At 46.4% G+C, this 27323-nt stretch overlaps 3 protein-coding genes and 1 long non-coding RNA gene across 5 annotated transcripts in view; 2 read left to right on the top strand and 2 right to left on the bottom strand.

The window, feature by feature from the left end:
• The first annotated feature begins 5468 nt into the window (after nt 1–5468).
• Nucleotides 5469–10342, top strand: dapp1 (dual adaptor of phosphotyrosine and 3-phosphoinositides). The gene is made up of 9 exons (XM_060051776.1): nt 5469–5672; nt 6396–6518; nt 7185–7318; nt 7591–7721; nt 8645–8692; nt 8944–9006; nt 9334–9419; nt 9821–9908; nt 10064–10342. Exons 1-9 carry the CDS (start codon nt 5617–5619, stop codon nt 10085–10087), a joined length of 753 nt encoding a protein of 250 aa, XP_059907759.1. The 5' UTR covers nt 5469–5616; the 3' UTR covers nt 10088–10342.
• Nucleotides 10340–11671, bottom strand: lamtor3 (late endosomal/lysosomal adaptor, MAPK and MTOR activator 3). The gene is made up of 3 exons (XM_060051777.1): nt 11090–11671; nt 10708–10771; nt 10340–10505 (listed from the first exon to the last, which is right to left on the bottom strand). The coding sequence occupies exons 1-3, from the start codon at nt 11291–11293 to the stop codon at nt 10381–10383; spliced, it is 393 nt and encodes a 130-aa protein (XP_059907760.1). The 5' UTR covers nt 11294–11671; the 3' UTR covers nt 10340–10380.
• A 5927-nt stretch (nt 11672–17598) lies between these two features.
• Nucleotides 17599–19785, bottom strand: LOC132457142 (uncharacterized). Its single transcript, XR_009525573.1, has 3 exons — nt 19200–19785; nt 19027–19166; nt 17599–18182 (listed from the first exon to the last, which is right to left on the bottom strand). It is a non-coding gene; the product is annotated as an uncharacterized LOC132457142 (long non-coding RNA).
• A 2489-nt stretch (nt 19786–22274) lies between these two features.
• Nucleotides 22275–27323, top strand: part of LOC132457132 (protein YIPF7-like) — a 41738-nt gene continuing 36689 nt past the window's right edge. Inside the window, exons 1-4 of one of the 2 annotated variants that reach the window (XM_060051181.1) lie at nt 22275–22364; nt 22471–22597; nt 22781–22929; nt 23844–23989. In XM_060051181.1, coding sequence (XP_059907164.1) covers nt 22473–22597; nt 22781–22929; nt 23844–23989 — 420 coding nt within the window. In that variant the 5' untranslated portion in view covers nt 22275–22364; nt 22471–22472. Of the gene's footprint in view, nt 22365–22470; nt 22679–22780; nt 22930–23843; nt 23990–27323 lie in introns of those variants that run through there. The other variant, XM_060051182.1, reaches the window with a different exon arrangement.

The following is a 27323-nucleotide window of genomic DNA, read 5'->3' as shown; positions in this document are numbered from 1 at the left end:
GATAAATACAGTGATGTTATTGCTGTGCTGGATTCAGTAGCCAGTGTATTTTATTTGAGTGCTCGAGACACTTAATGTTATTTTTCCTTAAATCCAGAGAGACAGTTAATACATGATCTGATACCAGAGAGACAGTTAATACATGACAATGCATTTTTGAGCTTTGCCTGTGTTTTCTTTTACTTATCTATTTTATCGTATGAGAATGTTTCTATGTGAAGCACTTTGAGTCTGCTTCATGTATTAAAAGTGCTATGTGAATGAAGTTGCCTTGCCTTAAATAAATATATATATATTACAAGTAATCTGGTTTCTACCTACATGGTGTGATTATATGTGACTTGATTTCGTCTATTTCCCATTATGGTTAATGGTTTGGGTACTTGGTCCACCATTGTTGATTTCTCACCTGAAGATCCAATCTCCAGAGCTATGGCTCGCCAGGCAATTACCTTTTTGGAGTTTTCTTTGTAATGACGGGTACTTTGGTCATACAATTCGACATATTTTTCCACCTCGACGACCAGTCTCTCATCGTCCATTCTCGTAATTGTTTCTCACAAACGAAAGAGGGCGACATCCAGTGGTGAGGGGTAGATATGGAGGTGCCTACGGGACCCGGGATGTACAAACCAGCTTTTACAAAGCGCTTTTTCAGGGGCGGCGCGGCGCGGAACGCTGCCGCGCGTCTAGTCGGCGCCGGTGTGGGCTAGTACACCCGGAATAACGGGGGCTGACTTTTTGACGCGACGCTGCGGCGCCGGTGTGTGGAGGCCTTTAATGGGGGCAGACTTTTTTACGCGCCGCTGCTTATCGCTTCCACTCTAATCAATGAGACCATTTCCACCGGGCGCGCCGCGGAACGTTTCAGCAGCGTCCAAGGAGCGGCGTGCCGCGCCGCTGCGCTATCTTTCCGTCGCACTTCTATTTTTGCACAGCACAGCACAGATAAGTGAACTGATGTCAGTGGTGGTGTGTGTGTGTGTGTGTGTGTGTGTGTGTGTGTGTGTGTGTGTGTGTGTGTGTGTGTGTGTGTGTGTGTGTGTGTGTGTGTGTGTGTGTGTGTGTGTGTGTGTGTGTGTGTGTGTGTGTGTGTGTGTGTGTGTGTCTGTCTGTCTGTGACAGACAAATTCACGAATTCATTCATGTTTTAATTAAACCAGAGGGCAAAATGCCGTACACTGTTGTCTATGACTGGAGGAATGTCTTCACTTAATTTTAAAACACAATTGCTTATACAGCCACATAACATTTAAACTGCATTGCACAAACATATTCATAGTGCCATTAAAACAACAAGAACAGCAAGAACAGCATAGATCATTGAACTGATGTCAGTGGTGTGTGTGTGTGTGTGTGTGTGTGTGTGTGTGTGTGTGTGTGTGTGTGTGTGTGTGTGTGCGTGTGCAAAAGAGAAGTGAAGAGAATGGTATCTGTGATGAAACATTTTTCAAATACAATCTTTGCAAATGAAACCATCGTCATCATGGATACCATTCTGGTAGGGCTTCCGCCCTGACACATGTTCACTGCCAGTCACCTTTCCACTGATGCGTCATTGCTGTGTGGATCGCGGCACACTCCATGCTCGTGATAAGAGGTGCACACTCTAATTCCTTTCTTTACTCCCTCCCTGTATTCTTCTAAGGCACCCTACATCCTCTCCTTTTTCCACAGATTGTAGTTTGGCCTTCCTTTTTCCTCCCTGTTTTATCTTTGTTCCCTCTCCTTTCTGGTCCTTGCTCCTCCTCTCATTTCCTCTGCATTCCTTTCTCCTCACCTTTTCTCTCCCTTTCTGTCTCCTCTGCTTGTTTCCTCTCTTATCCTTCCTCCTCCTCTCACTTCCTCTCTCTTTCCTTCTCCCTCTCTCGTCTCCTCTCGCCTCCTTCTCGTTTACCATACTCACTGTAAATAAAATATCTACAAGCATTATTATTGGTGGGGGGTCATGGTGAGTGTGTGTGTGTTTGTGTGCACATGTGTGTGGGTGCGTGTGTGTGCAACCTGTGCGTGTGTTGGTCGGTGTGCGAGTGTGTGGGTGCGTGTCTGTGCATGGGTGTGTGTATGCACGTAAGTACACACACACACACACACACACACACACAGAGACACACATACACATACACACACACACACACACACACACACACACACACACACACACACACACAAACACAAACACACATTTGTATACATACATGAGCTAAGATATCAGTTAGCCTACTCTTCCAAAAACAAAGCATCACTACACAAAAGCTACCACCCAGTCAAATGTAACTAGCTAAGTTACACAAACACAGCAAAAGTAGTTCACTGCATAGGAAGCTAGCCTACTTTGAGTTGCGCTAATTTCACATGACAATCAACATACAGGTTTTAGTTGAACCAAATGTCATACACATGTGTGTATGTGAGTGACACAGAGGATGGCCCATTTTAGCTGAAACCAAGTGGCCCATTTTACCTCAGTGGGTTAAGGTAAATTGGGCCGCCAAGATAAACATCACTTTTCCCAAAAATATGTTCATATACCAAACTAACAGCATTATTTCTGATGGATGCCATCAAGACACATATTATGCATAGTTTTCTTTATGTGTATGTTTGTTTTTATTAGATGTATCATCCTTATAATAGTTGAGTTCGATTTGGTATGCCAGGCTACTTACCATGCAGCTTTCTGGTGCAGTCTAGATTTGATGTATTGCCCTGCCCACCAGAGCAACCATAAACCAATCAAATCACCTATTACTTGTCAAGCACAGTTATGGCAACAGTTTGAAAGCCTTTGCAGTCATTGGCCCTAAATTCCAGAGGGGCTGGGACCCCCAAACCTTAAATGGCCCATTTTACCTGATGGCCCATTTTACCTGATATCACCCTAGGTATTAGTGGGCACTGGGCAACTAACACAGTATTCAAAGACGTTCCCGAAATTCAGCCGTGGTGCAGAGTTACAGCCACTCCGTCGCACATTGAGCTTCCCCCAAATGCGCTGTTTTGGTGTCTGTAGCTCTAATGCAAATGAGGAGGAGCGAGGCGGGTCAAGGAGGAGGGTCGGGGTGTGGCCCTCAGTTTACAGTGGATGTATCGCAATGGCGAGGCTCACACAGCCTTTAGCCGTAAATATTCTAGAACAGACGGGAGTCCTGGAGCTCTGTATCTAATGTGGCAACCCGCTCCTCGAGTGAGCCGGGTTCCAGGTATAAATCACGCTTGGCAGTGTGGGTTAAGCCATTGAAGGCATTTATTGCAGACAACTAAAATCAAACAAAGTATACGCGGTCTCTAGGGCCTCCGTGGGCCTCTCGCGGACACGAGCACTTCCTCCTTCCTCACTCCCCTCTCTGGTCTGCCCAAATGTCAGTCCACTTATAGTGGCTCCTCGGCTTTCGGCCAGGTGTCCCCCAATCTAGCTGATTGGGGTTCGGTCGGTGCTCTCCGTCGCCGGCTGGTGGGCGACGGTGGTAACGGCCATCCAGGACCAACCCTCGGGCTGGTCCGGGCCGAGGTTTACGGGGCGGGATGCCACACTCCTCCACCCTTTGTCCAAGCCCTGGGGTAGACAGGGGACCCGCCCAGGCCGGTATCTCGTTGGCATGGCAAGGCCTCGGCTGCGTCGTCTCCGGCTGCGTCGTCTCCGGCTGCTTCGTCTCCCGCTGCTTCGTCTCCCGCTGCTTCGTCTCCCGCTGCGTCGTCTCCCGCTGCGTCGTCTCCCGCTGCGTCGTCTCCGGCTGCGTCGGCAGCGGCTGCGGCATCTCTCCTGCGGTGGCGGCATCTCTCCTGCCCCGGGACTCTCGTGCCAGGTCCCAAAACCGGCGAAATATCGGGCAATCCCTCCCGATTAGGAACGGCACCGGGAGGTGTGGCACAAACCCTGCCCTAGCCGTGAACACCCCCTGTGGTGTCCGGACGACCACGTGGCTGGTCTCGTATGTTCGTGTGTCCCCGTGTACGCATGTCACCTCCATGGGTGACCCTTCCCTTCCCCCCGCCAGGTCGGGCCGGAGGGGGGTGACCATGCTGCCAGTGTCCACTATGGCCTGCGTCTGTTTGGACATCACCCTCGCAGGTACGGTTGGGCACCCGGACACTTCCTTTGCCCAACAGGTCGCCAGCATGCAGGGCCGGCCCGTCCCCACCTCCGCGTAGGCCGACGGCACTGTCACGTCCCGGTCTCGCGCTGCGGCCTCGTCTCGCGCTGCGGCGCCGGTGGCAGCGGCGTCCCTTGCGGCGGCGGCGGCGTCCCTTGCGGCGGCGGCGGCGTCCCTTGCGGCGGCGGCGGCGGCCCTTGCGGCGGCAGCGGCGGCCCTTGCGGCGGCGGCGGCGTCTCTTGCGGCGGCGGCGGCGTCCCTTGCGGCAGCGGCGGCGTCCCTTGCGGCGGCGGCGTCAATCTGGTACCCACACCGGCTTGGCAGTACTGTAAAAAGGCGTAAGGAGCGATCGCGGATAGGTCCGTCCTATGCACCGAAACTTTTTACAATGCAACAAAATATTTAAGAGCATCAAGCTATTCAAATCTCTATGCACAGATAATATTACAGTATATTAGTCAGTCATTTGTATTAGGTTAAACAAGGATTTGATAACGTTTTTAAAGGTCCCATGGCATGAAAATCTCACTTTATGAGGTTTTCTAACATAAATATGAGTTCCCCTAGCCTGCCTATGGTCCCCCAGTGGCTAAAACATGTGTTCGTTTTAAAACGAGCACTAGGTGTTTCGCCTTTGAAGAAAACGGAGGCTCAAGCACGCTTATTTAGAATGTGGTCCCATATGTCGCCATAAAGGATCTAAGCTCCTCCCCTTTCTCTGCCTTGCCCACCGTTACCCCTCTGTCTCTGCAGAGCTGTTGTTACCCCTCTGTCTCTGTAGAGCTGCTGTTACCCCTCCGTCTCTGTAGAGCTGTCCCCCGCTTTCTCTGTAGAGCTGCTGTTACCCCTCTTGTCTCTTGAGAGTTGCTGTTACCCCTCTTTCTCTGTAGAGCTGTTACCCGAGCTGCAACAGTGAACACGTAATGCCTCCCCCAAAACATGACTGGTAAGTAGTCAACCAATTAATATATGTATATGCATTAGCATATCTGTTGTACGTATTTAGGATTTGGACTTATTTACAATAAGGATCTAGATTTCGGGATGAAGATTTGGCAGAGCATTTTGCATTTCGATTTAGCCTTAAGATTTAGTGTTTAGATTTAGCATTCAGATGTATACATAGAGATTTAGATTTATAGTAATGATTTAGCTTCAGATTAAAAATGTAGAATAAGATATAAGATTTCGATTAGGATATACATTTTGATTTAAGATTTAAGATTAAAATGTTTTATGGTGAAAAAGTGACATGAAAGTGGCAGTGCAGTTTGGAGGGGTGTTCCCTGAATCTGGAACAAGTGAAGCAAGTTTTTTAGGAGTCGTGTTAGTCATGTAAATCATGTAGGCATATAGAACCGGGAGGAGAACTGATTGGTTATTTTTGGAAACAGGCACAGAAGTTACTTCCTCAAGGGTGGGTCTAACACAGCTCTTATTACAACATAATTTATCACAACTTCTTCTGGATCTTCTCAAAGTGGTTTAAGGAGGAATAACTGAACCAATGAAGTAGGCCATAATGAGTTTCCATAGCGAACTATCTAAAGACCTGAAGGATGAGCTGGAGTCGCTGAGGTAAGAATACCGTCTAATTCCTTTGAAAGAAGCATGATAAAATAAAAGCAGTAGGCTTACATGATCTGCAAACTACTCGCTGTTATATCGATCAAATGCTGCTCATTATAATGACAATATCCAAATGATCCGGGATATTCATCCACACCGACAGAACTCAATACTAATAAGTATACTAATAAGTATCAAAAACTTCATGTTTTTCTCATGCTTCCTCTTTCTGCAACACCGATTGTAAAGTTCACATCCCCCTCACTGTTTCTGTTGGTGCTTTCCCCTTTTCTCTGACGGAACTATTATATATATATATATATATATAATCTAATATTATTTATAATATATGTGTAATCATATATATATATTATATATATGTAATATGTATATATACATATTATCTATGAAAAACAAATCCTTTTCGTTTCCATGTGGGCTACAGTATAAGAAGTGTAGAAAATGATATTTGGCAGAATATATTGAGGCCTATATACTGTGAACTTAAACTTATCTTCTCACTCTTTGAGTTATAAAGTATTGGCTCATGTATTTAGGGAATCCAATACACAATGTGCAATTTTATCATATTATTTATCATCGCAATCTATATTCTTGTTGGCAGTGTACGTTTAGTCTTGGAGTGGTTGTATCTAATCGTTCATGCCTCCAGGTGGTACCACCATGAGCTTTAGTGTTGGAGTGGTTGGATCTAATCGTTCATGCCTTCAGGTGGTACCACCATGAGCTTTCCCGCCACGCTGCCGAGGCCCTGCTCCTGTCCAATGGGAGTGACGGAAGTTATCTCCTCCGAAACAGTAATGAAGGCCCGAGCTGCTTCGCCTTGTCTGTCAGGTCAGTCTGCTGCTGCCGGGGGGCTGGAGGGAAGATTCAAGAGCTGGTATTCAAGTGGATCCAATCAGGACATCCCCTGATTGGTTTTGGGAATCCATTTTGCCTGTGTATCACAGATGCTTAAAATGCAACAATTCTCAATAAGGGAGAAACGTAGGAAGGGCAGGAACAGAGAGGGACGGGATCTGTTGGTTGATTAGTGTCTATATCTTTAGTGCTCGCCAGCCAACAACTCTGGAATCTCCCATACAGCAACCAGAGTAACCAAAAAATTCAAATCAAACGTCAGAGGCATTGTCTTTCTTTGACAGTTATGATTGCTTTTCTTTGGCTTATGGTTTAAACAGGATTAATGTTCCAGGAATGTTCCAGGATTTGTATTATTTCTCGATCCATTTGCTTTCCGCGTCTCCCAATTTAGGGGGCAGTAGGACCCAGGGGAGCCTTCCCTGTTCCTGACCCTCTTCCAGCTCCTCCTGGGGCCAGTCTGGGGTACATAACCCTCCAGGGAGGCCCCTGGCTACAGAGCCCACTCCAGGGGGGCCCCTGGCTACAGAGCCCACTCCAGGGGGCTTGCCTAACGGGTTAACCACCTCCTCTCGGCTGGGAGCTGATGTTTGTATTGAGGGTTGCTTAAAACTGATTTGATGTGATTGTGTCGTTCAGGGCGAAGGATTCAGTGAAGCATTTCCATGTCAAGCGCGTGGACCAGGCCTATGTGTTTGGTTTCAACCAGTTCCCATCGCTCCAAGAATTTGTCAACCATTTCGCCAACCAACCGTTGGTAGGAAGTGACACGGGTACGATTCAAATGTCATAGACATAACTATATTGTCAAGCATAAGACTGTTCCATTAAGTTAACACATATGTAAAACTTCCTGTTAGATTCTTCAAATGATTATTATATTGTGTAATAACACTCTTACAAGCAAGCTGCAATCTAAGCCACGAGCAGTTTGCACTATTACTTATCTTAGATATTTGATTTCACAGCCATGGATGACTTCTTCCTTGCTCTAATGCACATGTGATGAATAACCTTCAATCCCACCCTGCTGCCCTTTCACCAGGGACCCTCATTGCGCTCAAAGCCCCGTACCCCTGGCGTGTGGAGGAGCCGTCCATCTACGAGTCTGTGAGAGTTCACACCGCCATCCAGACGGGTCGGACAGAGAGTGACCTCGTGGCAGACGCACCGTCGGTAAGCTAGCCTCTACAAACTAGATAATTTGTCAAAGAAACACTGGATGTGTTGAAGTCGGGTGCAGACGGCGCCCTAACCAAGGAGGTCTCCTAGGGTAGCACCTGCAGATATATTTTCTGCGCCCATTAATAATGTTATTGATTGACAGTTCCTGACTTATTTTTGGTTAGCCCTGAGTTGAATAAGAGACTTGTTGTGGGAAGGGCCAGGCATGGAAGGTCAGTGCACCAGTTGGCATTGTCTCTGCCAATCTGACCAAGCCTAGTAAATCAAAATAACATTGGGAGCACAGTTTAGAATGCACTTTCAATTATTTTGTGTGGTGTTTCTAATAGTAGAATAGAAATGTTATTCCTCTGAAGATGGTGTGGGGCTGGGGGCGGCTAAGATCTGGCCTAAGGTGACAGGATGGCCAAAGTGGGCACTGGTCAGTTGGATATTTTGAGTTAATTTCTCCTAGATTCATTGCAGTTAGAGAAACAAGGTGTACCTGTGCTACACGGCCCAGGTTCAATACCTGGGATGGGGCTGTAAGAGGTCAGAGTTCTAAGCTACAGCTGAAGTATTAACTCCTTTTAGTTGTCTCTTCACAAAAGCTCAGTTATCTAGGTTCTTTGTTTGTTTATAGTGTGTCGACTAGCCACCGTGGTGAGACCGGGGGACTCGTTTAACCATGTAGCCAAAGGTGGCCAACACCGTAGCTCACGGACAACTCTCCATAGATTTAACTCCCCTCCAGGACAGAGCCATACATTTAAGCAGTGGTGTAGAGACCCACAGTGGCTTGGTGAGGCAGAAGGGCATTAGTAACCTTTGGTCGGTGGTCGTGTGGATCATAGATGTTTTCACAAATGCTTCACTTACATTTTAAATGACATTATTTGTACCATTTATGCAGTTTTCTTTGTGTTGTTTTACAGTTGGGCACCAAGGAAGGCTATTTAGTGAAGCAAGGGGCAGTTGTTAAGGTATGGATTCCTTTGGTTTGACCATTTGATACAGTATTTTCAATGATCTTTGGACATAAACTCCTTTTGTAAGATATTAATTATCAACCCTAACCCTATATGTCAATGAGGTAAACACTAAGTTAAACACGCAGATTCTATGAGTCACTCTTCTTAATAAGACTATTAATTACAATTAATGTTTAAATCAATTAGAAGAACACCTTTTCTGAATGTAGGTATAAGGTCTGAATTCAATTTATTTTCAATAGAATTGGAAACAAAGATGGTTTACACTCCAAAGGCATGAACTCAAATACTTCAAAGACAAAATGGTAAGTTTATTTGTATAATCAGGTATGGTGTTGTGTTTTGGTTACGAGATGTAGCCTCTGCAATTTCCACATGAAGTTTTGACACAAGAGCTTGTTCCATTGTTACGATTAGTATCTCTGAATTCATGTATTGTTATTGCTGACATTTTTAGATGACCAGAGTTACAGGCCTACCAATGTTACCATGCCATCCTTATGTTAAATAATTCAGAAGTGTATCAGGCCAATGTCCAGAACAATAGCAGTTAAGAGTAGAACTATATCATTTAACTTGACATCTCTGTAACAAGGTCATAAAAAATAATGTATGTATTTTTATGTTCCTAGTTTGAGGAGCCTATTCGTATACTGGACCTCAGAGATTGTTCTGCTGTTCAGTTTGATTACTCTCAGGACAGAGTCAACTGTTTCTGGTAAGCCATGTTATATATATAGTAATATATATAGTAATATATATAATTATTGCACATTATATATTATACATTATATATTATGTACAACCCTGATTGGCTTCAAAATGTTATAAGAAGCCTCTGAATTGGAAATGAGAACAGAAGAAAAGGATGTTGTAAAGGCAAGCATGGCCTTTACATTTAGGTCAAACTAACTTCCTGAAGTTATTTTTGGGGAAACTATCTTTCTGTGTGCTTCCCGCATGGTAAGACATTTTTACTGGGTAAGAAATAAAGGAAGTTCCAAGAGAACAGAAATGGTTGCCACCACCCATTCACTAGGATGTGAACATGAATAAACTCCAATGCATTTATATTATACCTTACCATATCAGATGTTTTTTCCCCTGCCTTTGTTGCAGCCTGGTGTTTCCAGATAGGACATTTTATCTGTGTGCCAAGACAGGTGTGGAAGCAGACGAGTGGATCAAGTTTCTGAGGTGGAAACTGGTGAGATATTCCTTACACAAAAGGAAATGTTTCAACCTCACAAAATATGTAAAACTAGGAAAAACTGCAATGTATTAATACGAACCGTACACCAAAAAACATTAAACTACAGGACAGCTGGGACTAAGTGGTTTTGACTTGCTTCTGCTTTTCAGGCCCAGAATAGAAAAGGAAAATGACAGCGTGTTGACAGGTGGGCCCAGGTGTGGATCTTCATGTCAGTCACTGAGTTGTAGAGATTGTATTAATACCTTTATCTTTGATTATTGTTATGTGTGTTTCCATCCATGTACAACAACCAACTTCAACACATTAATGCTACGACACCGACTCTGAAGTGGAAGAAAATGATATCATTATTTAAACATAAAAAATGTAAGGGATTAAATGTGGTATGTGGGGAACTTTACATTAATAAACAATCAGAAATATGACAGAGGAAAGATTTATTTAAAGAGGAGTGGGGAACATGTTAAGAGAAAGTGTGGGGAGGACAATGGTTCCAAGCCCAGGACCAGAAGCTCTGAGCCGTCTCCACTACTTGTCGAAGTTCTTCGAGGAATGGGATCAGCTCCTTCTCCAGACTGATGATCAGACCTGGAACGGCAGAGGGCCGGAAAAATAGTTTGGAGTTTGGATTTGAGCAATTCAATAAGTTCTTTGAAGTGGTTTTCTGCTGAAAGTAGTGTGCAGGCAAAAAACGCTTCGGGCGAAACTGCCCTATAATATGAAAAAGAAAAGGTTCTTATTTGATATATAATCTACAGAAATAAAGAAGTGAAACTGATTAAATTTGTACGCGTGTTGGCACTGCTAATGGCGATGAAGCTTATTACTAGTGGTAGCCAATTTAACTGCACAATCTGTTGCAGAAGGAGACAAAAAACAAACCTCCAGTAAAGGGACATGCCACTCAAAACAATAACTGGGGTTCAAAAAGCTAATAGTTTAATTGTTAATCATTTTTTCCCAAAGATTACTAATGTCATCATATACAAAGAAATTGTAGATTAGAAGCACACAAGCATAATCCTAGTTTTTTAACATCACGTTTCCATTTACAAAGACATAATACCCATAAGGGACCCAATAACAGTCTTGCCTGTCTAGAGTTTAAACTCTAAAAAATAATCTTTACTCAATGATAGAAGATAAACCCAGAATGTGGCATCTTGACCAACCTGGTACGTGCTACAGTAGCAGGTGATGCTCTTGTTCTTGGAGAGACCCAGCTTACTGCCCTGGTCCGTGGCCAGAGCCAACGTTGACAGGAACCCGGGCCACTGGGCGTACTCTGGAGCACTCTCATTGGCCACTGCATAGGAAACACATTTTATTAAAGGTCCCATGACATGAAAATCTCCCTTTATGAGGTTTTCAAACATAAATATGAGTTCCCCTAGCCTGCCTATGGTCCCCCAGTGGCTAAAACGTGCGTATGGTGTAAAATAAGCACTAGCTGTTCTGCTCGCCTTTGAAAAAACGGAGGCTCAAGCGCGCTGATTTGGAATGTCTTTATTTATGTCGTCATAAAGCATCTAAGCTCCTCCCCTTACTCTGCCTGGCCCGCCCAGAGACGTTGGCCCGCCAATGAGACACGGCCGTGCGAGTGGCACATGTGTGTGTGTGAATACACACACTGTAACGCAAGTGTTTCTTGTCGGTTCTTTAACGTCTCTTGTATTTCCACAACGAGACTGTCGTGGGGGTTATCTGAGCCATGGTTGAGAAGGAATTGGGGGAAAGGAACTTTGGCTTTGACTCCCTCAAGAATATGAACCACGACATGGAGGAGAAAGGGATTGTTGGCGCGAATGTCTCCCGCTTGAGCCCCGCTGAGGGACCACCGCCGGAGGCGGAGGTGCCTAAGCGCTGCCCGGCAACAATCCTTCTCCTCCTTGTCGCGGTTCAGTCTACTTCACATTGATGTGGACGTGGAAGAACCAGGTGCGTCGGAGAACCCAACGCGGTCGTTTGAGATTCATAATATCGGCTCACACAGCTTTTGGCCGTGATAATATATATTATATGAAATAGATATCTATGTAGGCTATATGATAATATTTAGATATAGAGCTCCAGGACTCCTGTGTGTTCTAGAATATTTACAGAATACAACTGTAAACAGAGCGCATGGTACCGTGGCTGCAAGCTGCTCAGGGCCACACCCCCACCCTCCTCCTTGACCCGCCTCGCTCCTCCTCATTTGCATTATAGCTACAGACACCAAAACAGCGCATTTGGGGGAAGCTCAATGTGCGACTGGCTCGGAGTGGCTGTAACTCTGCACCAAGGCTGAATTTCGGGAACGTCTTTGAATACCGTGTTAGTTGCCCACTAATACCTATATTAAAGAATACATAAAATAGCATGTCATGGGACCTTTAAAGGATAGACCTAAATCTTCCAATAGGTGCAGCATTTAACTATCATCCATTACATGTTGTCCCTACTAGTCATCCCAGCCATAAATCTTTATTTTTATTTTTACCCACAGGGTGTTCCTGAATTTATCAAGTGGGGAATAGTTACTATGGGCATGAAACATAAATATAGCTGTTGACTATAACTCGACTGTAAGTGTCACTGGTGTCACTGTGTTGAGTGTAGACCTATGTGTACTGTGGCAACCCGGCCTGGGCCAATTAAGGATATTCAGAGCACCTGAGGAACAAGTAGAGAAGCAGGGCTTAAATAGCCCGCTTCTCCACTCATTCGGGGCTCACCCAGCCCTGGAGCTCCAGCACGGAGAGACCGGTCCTCGTGGGTGACGGGATTCCACCCACGAAGGAGGGGACCGTTGATTCCTCCCAGGTCGTACGTTTTTTGTGTTTGGAGAGACTTTTATGTTCTGAAATAAACATGCCTTTTTTTGGCTTTTCGCAACGCAATTGTGTCCTGTTTGGGAGGAGTTGGTGCGCTCAACGTGGCGGGTTGCCACAGTACCTATATATACACACAGCTATATGCAGCTCAAAAAGTGGGCGTGACCCGGACTTAGCCGTACCCGTTTGGGCCTCGTTTTCAGGACTCCTCCGTTGGGGTACTGAAAACGAGACGAGACGCCTGAAAGGGTCCCGGGAAATTCTAGCTACACACCCCCTCCGTTGATTGGTCGACAGAATCATCACTTCCGGGTGACGCGGGAATAAAAACAAACAAACAGTAGCCTCGAGGCATTATTGTTTACAATTAACATGTCGCGTAAAACGCTTGCTTGGGTGAACAAGGAGGTGGAGACGTTCGTCTGCATTCTTGGGGAGGAAGACGTTGTTTACGATGTTTACGTAGCTGCCGCGACGATCGACATCCGGCCTACCACAAAGGGTACTGTCGGCAGTGGAAACGCGACCTCGGAACTGAGCTGGGCTATACCGCCCCCTCCCTACCGCACCTTTGCGATCCGATCCGTTCCGCACCCTGCAGTGGAAACGCGGCATAAGTACTATAACTGAGTTCACTAGAAGAACACTTTAAGTCAAGAAATGGGGTTGTGTACTTTGTACAATCATCTGAAACATTTCACTGAATCTATTGTATGTGGCATTATACGCGACACTGGAGAACCACAGGGTAAGTGTGAAGGGCCCTCCACACTGGAGAAGAACCACAGGGTTAGTGTGAAGGGCCCTCAACACTGGAGGAGAAGAACCACAGGGCTAGTGTGAAGGGCCCTCAACACTGGAGGAGAACCACAGGGTAAGTGTGAAGGGCCCTCAACACTGGAGGAGAACCACAGGGTAAGTGTGAAGGGCCCTCAACACTGGAGGAGAACCACAGGGTAAGTGTGAAGGGCCCTCAACACTGGAGGAGAACCACAGGGTTAGTGTCAAGGGCCCTCAACACTGGAGGTGAACCACAGGGTTAGTGTGAAGGGCCCTCAACACTGGGGGAGAACCACAGGGTTAGTGTGAAGGGCCCTCAACACAGGAGGAGAAGAACCACAAGGTTCAGAATTTGTTACATCATATAATATTTTTTTTTTTAAACCAATTAGGGTAGGAATTCTAATGCTGGGTTCCTCAACAGCCAGATTGCAGCAACAATACAAGATAAACTAAAAGAGAAGTAAAAATATGTCAAAATAAGTAGCGACAGATCACAATAATTAATAATAATAATAATAATAATAAAGTAAGCAACATAATAAACTAAGACGATGATAATAGTAATGAGCTGTAGCAAAGTGTAAGTGTAAAGTGTTCAAGTGATAGTGGAATGGTTGTTTACATGCAATATCTAGAATAACCCACTGATCATACCAAACTTGGAAGCTGTTTGTACAGATATCGTCTTATATCCTGCAAGATAACACATTATTAAACATGAGAACATCATCACATTATGAGGACCAGGGCCCCGGCCCGTTTCCCGATAACGATGGATCCACGCTCGTACGATCATTCTCACGATGGATCTTGCGATCCATCGTCGATTTCTTTGGAGCGTTTCCCGAAACTCCTCTTAACGTGAACGCGCATTCGCTGCACTCACGACGTCGTAGGATTGTAACTGTCTACTGACACGGTGCTGAAATGGGCTCCGTAGGAGGGGGAGACGCAGGAATGTCGCAGGAAAATTGTGTTAAAAAGGGTTAAAATATAGCAGAGTAGCCTACGAAAAAAATAGACTGCAATTATATGAATGCTAAAGACATTAAAACACAATTGATTAGGCTTAAACCGACATATATCAGTCCTAATCCTGAATGCACTGTGCGTTTCACGGCATTTTCCCCCCTTAAATAATTCCTCTTCACACCTGTGAATAACCCGGGAGACGTCCATGATGAGGAATACAACGAAGCCCACCGTCTGGCCCGGTGCATCGTTGAGCGCACGATCGGGAGGTGGAAGTTGCGCTTTAGATGCCTTCACAAGTCAGGCGGAGGGCTCCAGTTTTCTCCGGCCAAGTCATGCGCCTCCCTCATAACTACGCGGCTGGTTTTCATGCGCGTCGAATAGTGATTGAGACTTTTTTTTAACCCCCTCCACCCTCCCTCATGTCAGTAAACATTCCCGTCAACGTGACCAATCCCCACCATATCCCAGCCTTTTGCCTGCTCCTTTGCTTGTTTTTTATAAAAAAAAATATTTATTTATTTATTTATTTTTTTCATTTATTTTATTTCGTTATTTTCTTTTTTTTTTAATTTGTTTAATTTAATTTATTTTTTACATTATTTTATGCTACGTTTTACGAGTAGCCTATGTCAGTCTGCACAAATCCCCCCACTTTCTCTCACACATTTTGAGTGCCCTGCCTGCGCAAACATTTTCTGGACTGTCCCGTTTTATTTTGGCCATTTTAACATCTTTATTAATAAATAAATTAATAATCTTTATTAATTACCAAACTAAGAACATAAAGGCGCAATGCGTTTTAATAAAACACATCCAATAGACGGAATGTCCGATGGTGACGCCACTGAGGCTATAGCTGACGATGCTCTTAGCGTCCTACGAGTACCTACGAGCACCCCTGGAGTACTCGTTAGCTACGAGCGTTTTCAAGACGTTCGTTCCCTACGATGCTTTCGGGAAACGCGGTGAAAACTCTACGATGACCTTTCGACACACTTCACGATCCACTTATGCCGCGTTTCCACTGCAGGGTGCGGAACGGATCGGATCGCAAAGGTGTGGTAGGGAGGGGGCGGTATAGCCCAGCTCAGTTCCGAGGTCGCGTTTCCACTGCCGACAGTACCCTTGGTGGTAGGCCGGATGTCGATCGCCGCGGCAGCTACGTAAACATCGTAAACAACGTCTTCCTCCCCAAGAATGCAGACGAACGTCTCCACCTCCTTGTTCGCCCAAGCAAGCTTTTTACGCGACATGTTAAAGGGACTCTCACCTTTGTTGCATTTTTACACTTTTTTTGGATAAGGTTAAATTGGTATTAATAAGGTAATAACACTCTAATATGCAAGACAGACCCACCAGGAGTAAAAACAAACAATTATTTTACTCTCATAATATTTAGTGAAAACTTCAACCAATAAAATTCTTCGGACCGAATGACCTTATTGGCCGACAGACCTGTCTGTTTGCTGCATGGATATATAAGGTTTTCCGTCTGCTTCTTGTGGCGCATTCGGGCCCGCGTCATCAAGGCGCGTCCTCAACTAGAGGGTTTGTTTTGATTCCACGGCAGACAGTAGCGAGTAGCGACTGACGATGGCAGACCAAAGTGGTCCACGGCGTACTGAAACTGCACCATTCAGTCCGATTAGGGGACTCATCTCGGACTCAGACTCACAGAGTTACCCTCCTCTGGAGCCTCAGGAAGACCTCCAGACTGTTGGCCACCAACTGCACCATTCAGTCCGATTAGGAGACTCATCTCGGACTCGGACTCACAGAGTTACCCTCCCCTGGAGCCTCAGGAAGACCTCCAGACTGTTGGCCACCAACTGCACCATTCAGTCCGACAAGGGGACCCGATTCGGCCTCAGAAGCCAAGTGGTCCCTCTCCCCTGGATGATTCTCAGGACCTCCAGACCGTTGGCAACCAACCGCACCACTCAGTCCGATTAGGGGACCCGTTTCGGACTCAGACGCGAAGTTGTCCCGCTACTCTGGAGCTCCAGGAAGACCTCCAGACCGTTGGCAACCAACCGCCACACTCAGTCCGATTACGGGACCCATTTCGGACTCAGACGCGACGTTGTCCCGCTACTCTGGAGCTCCAGGAAGACCTCCAGACCGTTGGCAACCAACCGCCACACTCAGTCCGATTACGGGACCCATTTCGGGCTCAGACGCGACGTTGTCCCGCTAATCTGGAGCTCCAGGATGGTAGATATTATGACCCCTGGGAGTCTAAACATAACCCATGGGAGTCTAAACATAACCCATGGGAGTCTAAACATAACCCATGGGAGTCTAGAACTTTTGTACTGTAGCGACCCTGGGACAGTTAAATACTTTGTGTGTTATGTGTTACATTATATTTCGTTGTCCGTTATGCCAGTTGTTCTATGTGCATGTATTGTAATGTTCTTCTTGTCAATCAGCGTGGGGGCGAATCATTAGGTCAGCTGGGGGAGGGCCTTGGAAGAACACGAGGGTGGGGGCCTGCACGCGAGTGAGACCGTGTTGGGGGTTGCCGGGGTAACCGGGGTTTGTTTTGTGTCGGTTTTCTGCCGTTGGTTACAATGTTACGGGTTTCAGTGACCTGGTTTTGGTTCATTAAAACTACCTTCAACTACTAATGACTCGACATCATTATGTCACCGGCGAGGTTGTTACAGTACGCTTAGTTTTGTAGCGTTAAAATAACGCTTAGGGGGTGGGGCATTGGAGGAAGGCGGGATGATTTGAATGTGCTGTAATTCTCAAATGCAACAAAGGTGAGAGTCCCTTTAATTGTAAAGAATAATACCTCGAGGCTACTGTTTGTTTGTTTTTATCCCCGCGTCACCCGGAAGTGACGATTCTGTCGACCAATCAACGGAGGGGGGGTGTAGCTAGAATTTCACGGGACCCTTTCAGGCGTCTGGTCTCGTTTTGGGTACCGCAACGGAGGAGTCCCGAGAATGGGGCCGGAACGGGTACGGCAAAGTCCGGGTCACGCCCACTTTTGGCGGTGGAAACGCGACCCGACCCGCACCTTTGCGATCCGATCCGTTCCGCACCCTGCAGTGGAAACGCGCCAATAGGCTAACGACGCTTTCGGGAAACGGGGCCCAGGACCATGGTGTATAATGCTGATAGAGTATCATGAATCTCATTCTCAAGATAACAAATACCTCATTAGAAACAGGTATATTTCCGACTGCTTTTAAAACCGCTATTGTGAAACCTTTACTTAAAAAGTAAAATCTTGACCATACCATCCTGAGTAACTACAGGCCTATATCAAACCTACCTGGCATGAGCAAAGTACTTGAAAAAGTTGTGTTATCAGCTAAATACCTTCCTCAACGAAAATAGTATTTTGGAAAAGTTCAAATCAGGTTTCAGATCAAATCACAGCACAGAAACGGCCCTTGTAAAAATAGTCAATGATCTCAGACTTGCTAATGACTTAAACAAAGTCTCAATCCTTATTCTCTTTGTTTTGAGTGCAGCATTCGACACCATTGAACATTACTTTCTAATTCACCGACTTGCAAAGTGGGTCTCTGGAAAGGTTTAAATTGGTTTCAAACCTACATTACTGCAGAGATTTTTATGTTAGTCTATAGGAGATCATGTATCTGTAAAACATGACTTGCCTTTTGGTGTGGCCCAGTGGAGCTGTCTTGGTCCTCTCCTCTTTTCTCTATATATGCTTCCGTTAGGAAAGATCATAAGTTAGCATAATGTAAACTGCCACAGCTATGCAGATGACACCCAACTATATATTTCTGTGGAACCAACCAACCTAGATGGCCTGTCCTCCCTTATGGCATGCCTAACCTCCGTTAATCAGTGGATGAGCAGAAACTTCTTAAAGCTAAATGATGACAAAACAGAGGTACTTTTGGTTGGACCAAAATCATAGCGAGACACCGTTCTTAATCTTGGGAACCTGACACACCAGGTCAAACCAAAAGCAACTATCCTAGGCGTCATCTTAGATACAGAGCTAAGCTTTAAGCCCCACATTAGTAAAGTTATCCAGACAGCTTATTTTCCCCTAAGAAACATTGCCAAAGTGCGCCCCTTTTTAACGCAACAAGACGCAGAAAAACTAGTCCTTGCATTTATCACCAGTAGGTTAGACAATGCACTGCACTGCAATGCACTATTTACTGGTCTTCCAAAAAATACATAAAGAAATTAGAACTCATACAGAACTCTGCTGCTAGACTTTTAACAGAGACCAAGAAGAGAGAGCACATCACCCCTGTGTTGGCTGAACTGCACTGGCTCCCTGTCTCCTATATAATTGATTTTAAGGATATGTTAATTACTTATAAGGCTCTAAATGGCATAGCATCTTCATATATCTGAGCTTTTTTAAATCCTATCAACCGCAAAGGAACCATCTTCCAACGCCAGACTTTTAGCTGTACCCAAAGTGATCCATAAGCAAAGCAGAGAAGCTGCCTTTATCCAATATGCACAAAAGCTATCTGTACATCAAGCAGGCAAGCTCAGTGGATATCTTTAAAAAATATCTAAAAACATACCTATGAGAGCGTTTAGCAACGGAGGACGGGTTGGTTAATCCTTCCTTTAAATGTTTCGTTTAGTATTGCGTTACATTTTCCTGATCTTTGTTTACATGATGGTCTGAACAGAAGACGCAATAGTGGCGTCGCCGTCGCGTCTTCACTTTTTATTCCGCGTTTAGACCATGGACATAATAAAGGAGGTTTAGACGAGCGTTTTCGGGAAGAAATCTGGGTAAATCTGACGGAAAAGTGTGGAATTCGATTGGGTATATGCATGTCAGGCGGCTAGATGGTGCTGTGATACACTATCACACAACACCGCCATGTCTGGGCGCATGCGTAGAATCTTCCTTCTCTTACCTGCGCCGCGAAAACCAAAACATAATTACAGATCCTTCTCTCTTCAGTAATGATATCTGTACATATCCTGTACGAAAGAGTTTATTAGCGGTCTTGAATCACCGATATGTTCCCCGAATTATAAAGTCACGATACATAACCTGTGTACATTGAGCAGACGTCACGTGACGAGCAGAAACCATGGACCTATTAAAAAAGGGTCAAACACTAGAGCTGTGTTCCAAACTCTTTCCCTATTCACTCACTCACTATTCCCTATATAGTGTTCATGATATAGTGCACTATATAATCAACGAACAAACGAGAATTCGGACACTACGCTGAACATTTCTAAACGTCATTTGCGTCAGTAAATGCGCCGGGTATTTGTCTGACGCAGACAGATGCGCCCACATCATGTAAACAAACCGGGCACTCACGAGGAAAGCTGAGGGGTGTTCCACGAACGGAGGTTTAACAAACACTGAGTTAACGCTGAACTCTAGGTTGATTGACCCTGTGCCGACCAATCCAGAGTTTTCGGTTCCACAGCAGCGGTTATGCATTAGTTCAATCAACTCGGGGTTGGTTAACACAGGGTTGTGCGCGTCCACGCCAAACTTAAAAAGACGTAATGTATGGATCATGGAAACCCTGATCGATATGGCGAAACGGGCCGCTTATTTCAATGAAATGGAACTCCAGGTTCTCCTGGAGAGCTATGACGAGGAGAAGGACATTATCACAAGAAAAGGGAACGCTAAAACCTCTGGAACCCGGAGAACCAAAGCCTGGCAGCGGATCGCTGACCGCGTAAATGCGTTAGTTACACGTCAAAAGCATGATCCTTAATATTTGAGCCATGAATATATAAATATCCCAGTTAAGCATTCTTAAAGATCCTACCACATAACCCCTTTCTTCTAAAACAATATGTACTCCGATTGCTTCCAAGCGGTCAGAGGATCAAGTATAAAAATGAAGTATAAAAAACATACAAACAAGCTTTTCCCACCATCGTATTGATATAAATTTAAATAAGCCATTTTTTTAAGCCAATCGTGAAAAGGCCGACAGTCGGCAGACTGGATCTGGCCCTCAAATTGTCTTGACCCCGGTGGAGGAGCTGTTAATAAACATAAATCCAGGGCGCCCTGGCATGGAGGGGGTACCTGGAGGTACCTACCACCTCAGAGTCATGGGCCATACCCCACACTGGTTGAATGTAGGTTTTTGTGTTTTCTTGTATTTTTTTTGCCTTCGAAGTAACACATGCAAACCGTGTGCTTGCCACAGCGCATACTATTCCAAATGTTTCTTTTTTTGGTAACTGGGTAGAAAACCTAAAAGTGACCATTCATCAACTTCACAGATCAAGATGGATCAGTGCTTGTAATGAAGCCGCCGGCTACGATCGAACATTCTCCAGTGGATGCAAGTCCGTTAGGACTATTTTATACTTTATGTTGTAAATGCCTCTCGGCATAGTACTCAGACAATATTGCTCTTTGTATGATAGGAGGCCGATACAAATCTTGGATGGGTCATCTGAAACGACTGTGATGTGCTCAGCATCTCCAGCATTATAGCCTAGATAAAACTACCATTTGAAAAAAACGGAGGGCTACGCAAATAGTCTGGAGTGAACTGAGGCCAGGTCCTCGATTGGTAGTGTTGGCTATGTAAGGCTATTTAAATATATTAAAGATTTGCGCGAGAATCTATATCTCTCCACTCCAGCAAAAAGTCATCCAATATGCCAAGATGTCGAGCCGTGGTCTTATCAATCGCTCCCGGTGGATTGCACGCATAATTTGCGCTCTGATATCAGCAGTTCTCTCATCAAAAGGGCATGCCATTGTGAACACATGAAATCTGCGGTGAACGCCGGTGAACCTGCGCAAAACCTGGTCCGACCAGGTTTGATTCAGAGCATATGTTGCTATAGCAACTAACATACCGTGATCCTTTTGGAACGGAAAACCTCGGGTTACCGAAAACCCTGGGTTAACTTACCCGGTTATGTGATAAAACCGGCTTTGTGGAACACCCCACTGGAGGTTGTGTAATGATGTTGAATGTTGCATTTCCTTGATCAAGTTTTTTTTAAATTAATTTTGAATGTAAAATGTTCTATGTTAAATCCCAAATAAATTGTTGACATTTCTAAACGAAAGCCGGAGACTCCATCATTAAATGTATTCGTTTTCGCGGTTATCCAGCTTCTTCTTCTCCTCCGGAAAAACACGACCGCATTGCATTGTGGTATACGGGAGTAACGTGTAGAGAACATCGTATGAACACTCACATTATGGGTATTTTAAATCCACTATATATAGTGCATGAAATTAACCACTGAGAATTCGCACACCACTACAAAACGGCGAGCACCCTATATAGTGCACTATATCCGTGATAGGGAAAGCATAGGTCAAACATCACTTCCCTAACCCGGAGTCTACATTTCATTTAATCCTTCAATATTTTATTTAAAAATAAAACACCAAAAGCACAACAACAGAAGAAGAAATGTCTGCTAAACACGACTGAACAAAAACAAAAGAACAAACTATGCAAAAAACATATTAATGATTCAATGCGGGGAAAAGGGGAGTTTCGTTTATCCCCCAGTCGGCTAGCAGGGGGAGCTGCGACCAAATAAACAGGGGTTCATCATATAAATTGAGTTGTTATCAATGACACTTTCCAAAAACGCATTGGTTTATAAAATAGATACTTTTAGAAATAATTTTGGTTTTACATGAAGTCAATGAATACAAACAATTTATTAATTTTTTTTACAATCCACACATTATTCACTTCACAATTCTATTTCATTTTCCGCAGTCTGAATAAATTCTGTTTTCAAATCCACTGCACGATGTCATCCAAAATCTTAAAGCTAAAAGCTCTGTCCAGCAAATAGAGTAACACCCCCATAACAAGGACAAATATAGACACCTATTCTTAGCTCCGCTGTCCTCCCACAGAAAGAACACTCTGAGCTCTGAGTGGTAAAGGAAATTAAATCCTATTTCAGATTTATAACACAATGGACCCATCGTGATAATAACTTTCAATCTATGTGTGCTGCATTTTCAATGTTCTCCCACTCCATAGCGATGGGGGACATGGAACAGTTTGATCAGGACTTCTACAGCTCTGGGTATTATGTGGACGACCAGGCCCAGGCTGTAGCTTCGACCTACGACGACTGGGGTGGCCGCCATCCTGAATACCCTCAAAAGTATGTTGCTTTAAAACATTGAGGTTTATATCCAGCATAGGAATCAATATTGTGAGTCTTACATTTAACAAATTGTTACGAGTAAGTAAAACACCAAATTTCAGATTACTTATGGAGTATTCCACAGTTTCTACTGTAACTGCTATATCCCTAACCCTGTTATTTACTCCATGCGTCCTATAGTGGGACAGAGGCCATGATGCCGGGCATTTTAGATCAATCTATAGAGCAAAGCTACACAGGACATGTCTTCCAGCCACAAAGGGGAGAAGCTGGGACACTAGGAGGCACAGATGCAGATTATTATGAAGAAGAGCCTCCCCTACTTGAGGGTAAAACATCATCCGATCATCATCCATCAACCGTATCAGCCTGAAGCCTGTATTATCAAATTACAATTACAATGAGGGCATTTAGCAGACGCTTTTATCCAAAGCGACTTACATCGGTTAATACACACATTTTATCCAAACTGTTATGACGCAATGCAGAAGTACATTCTAGAACAACTATTGCTTGTCTTTCTTTCTTTCTCTCCATATTTTTCTCTTTCTCTCTTTCTTTCTTTCTTTCCTTCATTCTTTCAGCGAGAGGCCCTAGCCTTTTTTGCTCATTTATGATTAGTGGTGTGACAAAATATCAATATGCCCTTCTTCGTGCGATACGAGAATCAATACGCTGGCACCAAATATTTTAATTAATAAAATAGGCACACTAAACAGATTTCCATCGTCCCAGCATCTCTAAACTTAAATGGAAATTAACTAGCCAAAGAGAGAAAATTAAAAACTAAGTTTGGATCATGAATAAACACAGAAATCCAGCACTTACCTTTTCCCGGTCATTTTGTATCATAGTTAGACATATATCTTGAGATAACGTTATAGGATTGCCTCACAATATCAATCAATCTTAATCAACAGGATTATTGCCGGATTGCTGTGTCTCAATACAATCTGTATTTTGGGCCATTTATCGCGTATCATAATGTATTGTGAGGCAATACATTATTACCCCTACTAATGATATGTTAATCATCATATCGTAGAACTCACTGGATTTTTACAACAGTGTCTGCTCAATAGTAAATACCAGATTTGGAGTGCATAGAATATTCTGACCCAAGGTTTTGGGGTTTTCTTTGTTCCCTGACACATTACATTTGTGTACACTCATTAATGATGAAAATATACCCATCAAAAAAGGAAAATTAATCATTTGACTTTCCATATCTTTCTCTCTGAAGAGCTTGGCATTAATTTTGACCACATATGGCAGAAGACCATGACCGTCTTGAACCCGTTCAAACCGGCCGACGGCAGTATTATGAACGAGACCGACCTGACGGGCCCTATCCTCTTCTGCATCACACTTGGGGTCAACCTGTTGATGGTGAGTCCCTGCTGATGTGTGTTTTAGACACCTGCAACACATCTGTAGAAGCTGCTTTGAAGTGCTGCAAAATGTTTACAGGTTCCATGGCATGAGAATTTCACTTTAAGTGGTTTTCTAACATTCATCTGAGATCCCCTAGCCTGCCTAAGATCCCCCAGTGGCTAGAAATGACGATATGTGTAAAGCAGGCCCTTGGTATCCTGCTCCGCCTTCGAGAAAATGAAAGCTCAGATGGACAGATTTGGAAATTTCCCCGTATGTTGTCCTAAGGGGAAAGGTTATATTGTAGGAGATCGCAATGAAATGGAGACGGAGACTTGATTGCCGGTGAAAAACACGAGAAGGATTTATTTCCCAAAACACAGAACCCGCACAGCCAGAGGTGCGTTCCTTAAGACCTGCGTTGTAACACCAGGTGGGTGCCACGCCCCCTTCCCTTAAAGGGGGCACGCACCATACAACATACACAGTGAATACGATACCGCTACAGACGCCCCCCCAGAATTCACACTCCCGAACAGTCAAGGCCAACGGGAAGGAGCCCTGAGCACCCGCCCGAAACGACTCAGCGGAACCGGTGCGGGGGCCGAGGGGAGGACGACCCCGCCGCGGGGGCAGAGCCAACCCCACGGGCTGGTCCAGATCCAGGTGGGCTGGCTTGAGGCGATCGACCGAAATGTAGTCAGGCCTGCCCCCGATGTCTACCAAGAAGGCCTTGTCACCGGCCTCCAGGACGCGAAACGGACCGTCGTAGGGAGGACGGAAAGGGCCCCGATGGGCATCATGGCGGATGAACACATACCCCGCCGTCCGCAGGCTGGGCGGCACGCAAGCCTTCGGGAGGCCGTGCTGCGAGGTGGGCACCGGCGTGAAACCCCGGACCCTGTCCTGGAGCGAGGTCCGCTCCTGGGCTGCCGACCAGGGAGCTGTGGCGGTGGGGATGAAATCCCCAGGAACCCGTAGTGGCTGTCCGTAAACCAGCTCGGCCGACGAAGCCCGCAGGTCCTCCTTAGGGGCAGTCCGGAGGCCCAACATGACCCAGGGGAGCCTATCGACCCAGCCGTCATCCGTAAGGCTGGCCCGGAGTGCAGCTTTCAAGGAGCGATGAAACCGCTCACACAACCCATTAGCCTGTGTTTGATAAGCGGTTGTTCGATGGAGCCGCACACCCAGGCCCCCGGCGACCGCATTCCACAGCTCGGAAGTGAACTGAGGTCCCCTGTCAGAGGAGACATCAGAAGGGGGGCCAAACCGGGCGACCCAGGTGCCTATGAACGCCCGGGCCACGTCAGAGGTCGTAGTGGATGCCAGCGGGACAGCCTCCGGCCAGCGGGTGGTCCTGTCCACCATCGTTAGGAGGTAGCTGAACCCTTGAGAACCCACCAGGTCCACATGCACGTGGTCGAACCGCCGCTCCGGCACTGAAAAATGCGCCAGCGGAGCAGTCACATGCCGATGCACCTTGGCTCGCTGGCAAACCACGCAGGCCCGAGCCCAGTCCCGAATGTCCTTCTTAAGGCCATGCCAGACAAACTTCCCGGCCACCAGCTGCTGTGATGTCCTCCGCCCAGGATGGGCAAGGCCGTGCACGGCATCGAAAACCTGACGCCTCCAACTGCCGGGCACGACCGGCCTTGGCTGTCCAGTGGAGACGTCACACAGGAGCGTGGCACCGACGTTGTCGTACTTGGCCCGGGAGAGGCAATCAGCCACGTGATTGTCCTTACCCGCCACATGGCGGATGTCCGTGGTAAACTCGGAGATGTAGGCCAGCTGGCGCTGCTGACGGGCAGACCACGGCTCCGAAACCTTCGCCATCGCGAACGTCAATGGCTTGTGGTCCACGAAAACGGAGAATGGCCGAGCCTCCAACAGGAAACGGAAATGCCTAATGGCGAGGTAAAGGCCGAGGAGCTCTCTATCGAAGGTGCTATATTTCCGTTCGCAGGGGCGGAGCTGCCGGCTGAAAAATGCCAGCGGCTGCCAGACGCCGTTCACCAACTGCTCATGCACGGCACCAACAGCATAGTCCGAAGCGTCGGTGGTCAGGGCAATCAGCGCCGCAGGCAAAGGATGCGCCAGCATAGTCGCCTCGGCCAATGCCCGTTTAGTGTCCCCAAAGGCCGCCTCTCTCTCAGCGGTCCAGTCAATAATATGCTTCGTTGTCTTACCCTTGAGTGCCTCAGACAGGGGCCGCATGAGCCGGGCCGCACGGGGAACAAAACGGTGATAAAAGTTCACCATCCCCAAAAACTCCTGCAGGGCCCGAACTGTAAGAGGGCGCTGGAAGTCCGCCACTGCAGCCACCTTCGAGGGCAGGGGAACAGCTCCCTCCTTGGTGATGCGGTGGCCCAGGAAGTCAATGGCGATCCGGCCGAATTGGCACTTGGCTGGATTGACAATCAGGCCATGCTGGCTGAGCCGCTCGAAGAGTGTTCGCAGATGCTTCATGTGCTCGGCCGTGGAGGCGCTGGCGATCAGAATGTCATCCAGGTAAACGAACAGGAATGGCAGGTCCCGCAGCACGGTGTCCATCAGGCGCTGAAAGGCCTGGGCTGCGTTCTTCAGGCCGAACGGCATCCGTAAAAACTCAAATAGTCCAAACGGAGTGATCACCGCCGTCTTCGGGACTTCCTGCGGCTGGACGGGCACCTGGTGATAGCCCCGAACGAGGTCCACCTTGGAGAACACTACCGCACCGGCCAGGCGGGCAGAAAAGTCCTGGATGTGGGGAATCGGATAGCGGTCGGGCACCGTAATGTCATTGAGCCGGCGGTAATCCCCACATGGACGCCACCCACCGGCAGGCTTCAAGACGATGTGGAGCGGGGAAGCCCAGGGGCTGTCCGATCGCCGGACAATTCCAAGACGCTCCAGGGTGTCAAACTCAGACCTAGCAACGGCGAGCTTAGCAGAGTCGAGGCGCCGGGCCCTGGCGTAGACCGGCGGGCCAGTGGTCGCGATGTGATGCTCCACTCCGTGCTTGGTGGCGGCAGCTGAGAACGTGGGCTCCGTAAGCTCCGGGATTCCGCGAGGAGGGGGGAAAACACATCGGAGGGTGAGAGTGCGCCCGACAGCTTCGTCGTGCCTGAGCCACTGAGCTCACATGCCAGGGAGCTAAAAGTCTCAGCACTTATCAAGCGCCGGTTCATCACATCCACCAAAAGGCCATTGGCGCAGAGGAAATCGGCGCCTAGGAGGGGTGTGGACACCTCCGCGGTGACAAAATCCCAGCCGAAACGCTGACCCCCGAAACATAAATTAACAGTCCTAGTCCCAAAGGTGCGGATGGGGCTGCCGTTGGCGGCCTCCAGGGCGGGGCCGTGGCCGC

Source organism: Gadus macrocephalus, chromosome 5 (assembly GCF_031168955.1).
Source record: "Gadus macrocephalus chromosome 5, ASM3116895v1".
Classification (NCBI taxonomy): Eukaryota; Metazoa; Chordata; class Actinopteri; order Gadiformes; family Gadidae; genus Gadus; species Gadus macrocephalus.
This window is presented reverse-complemented; position numbering and strand designations above follow the sequence as displayed.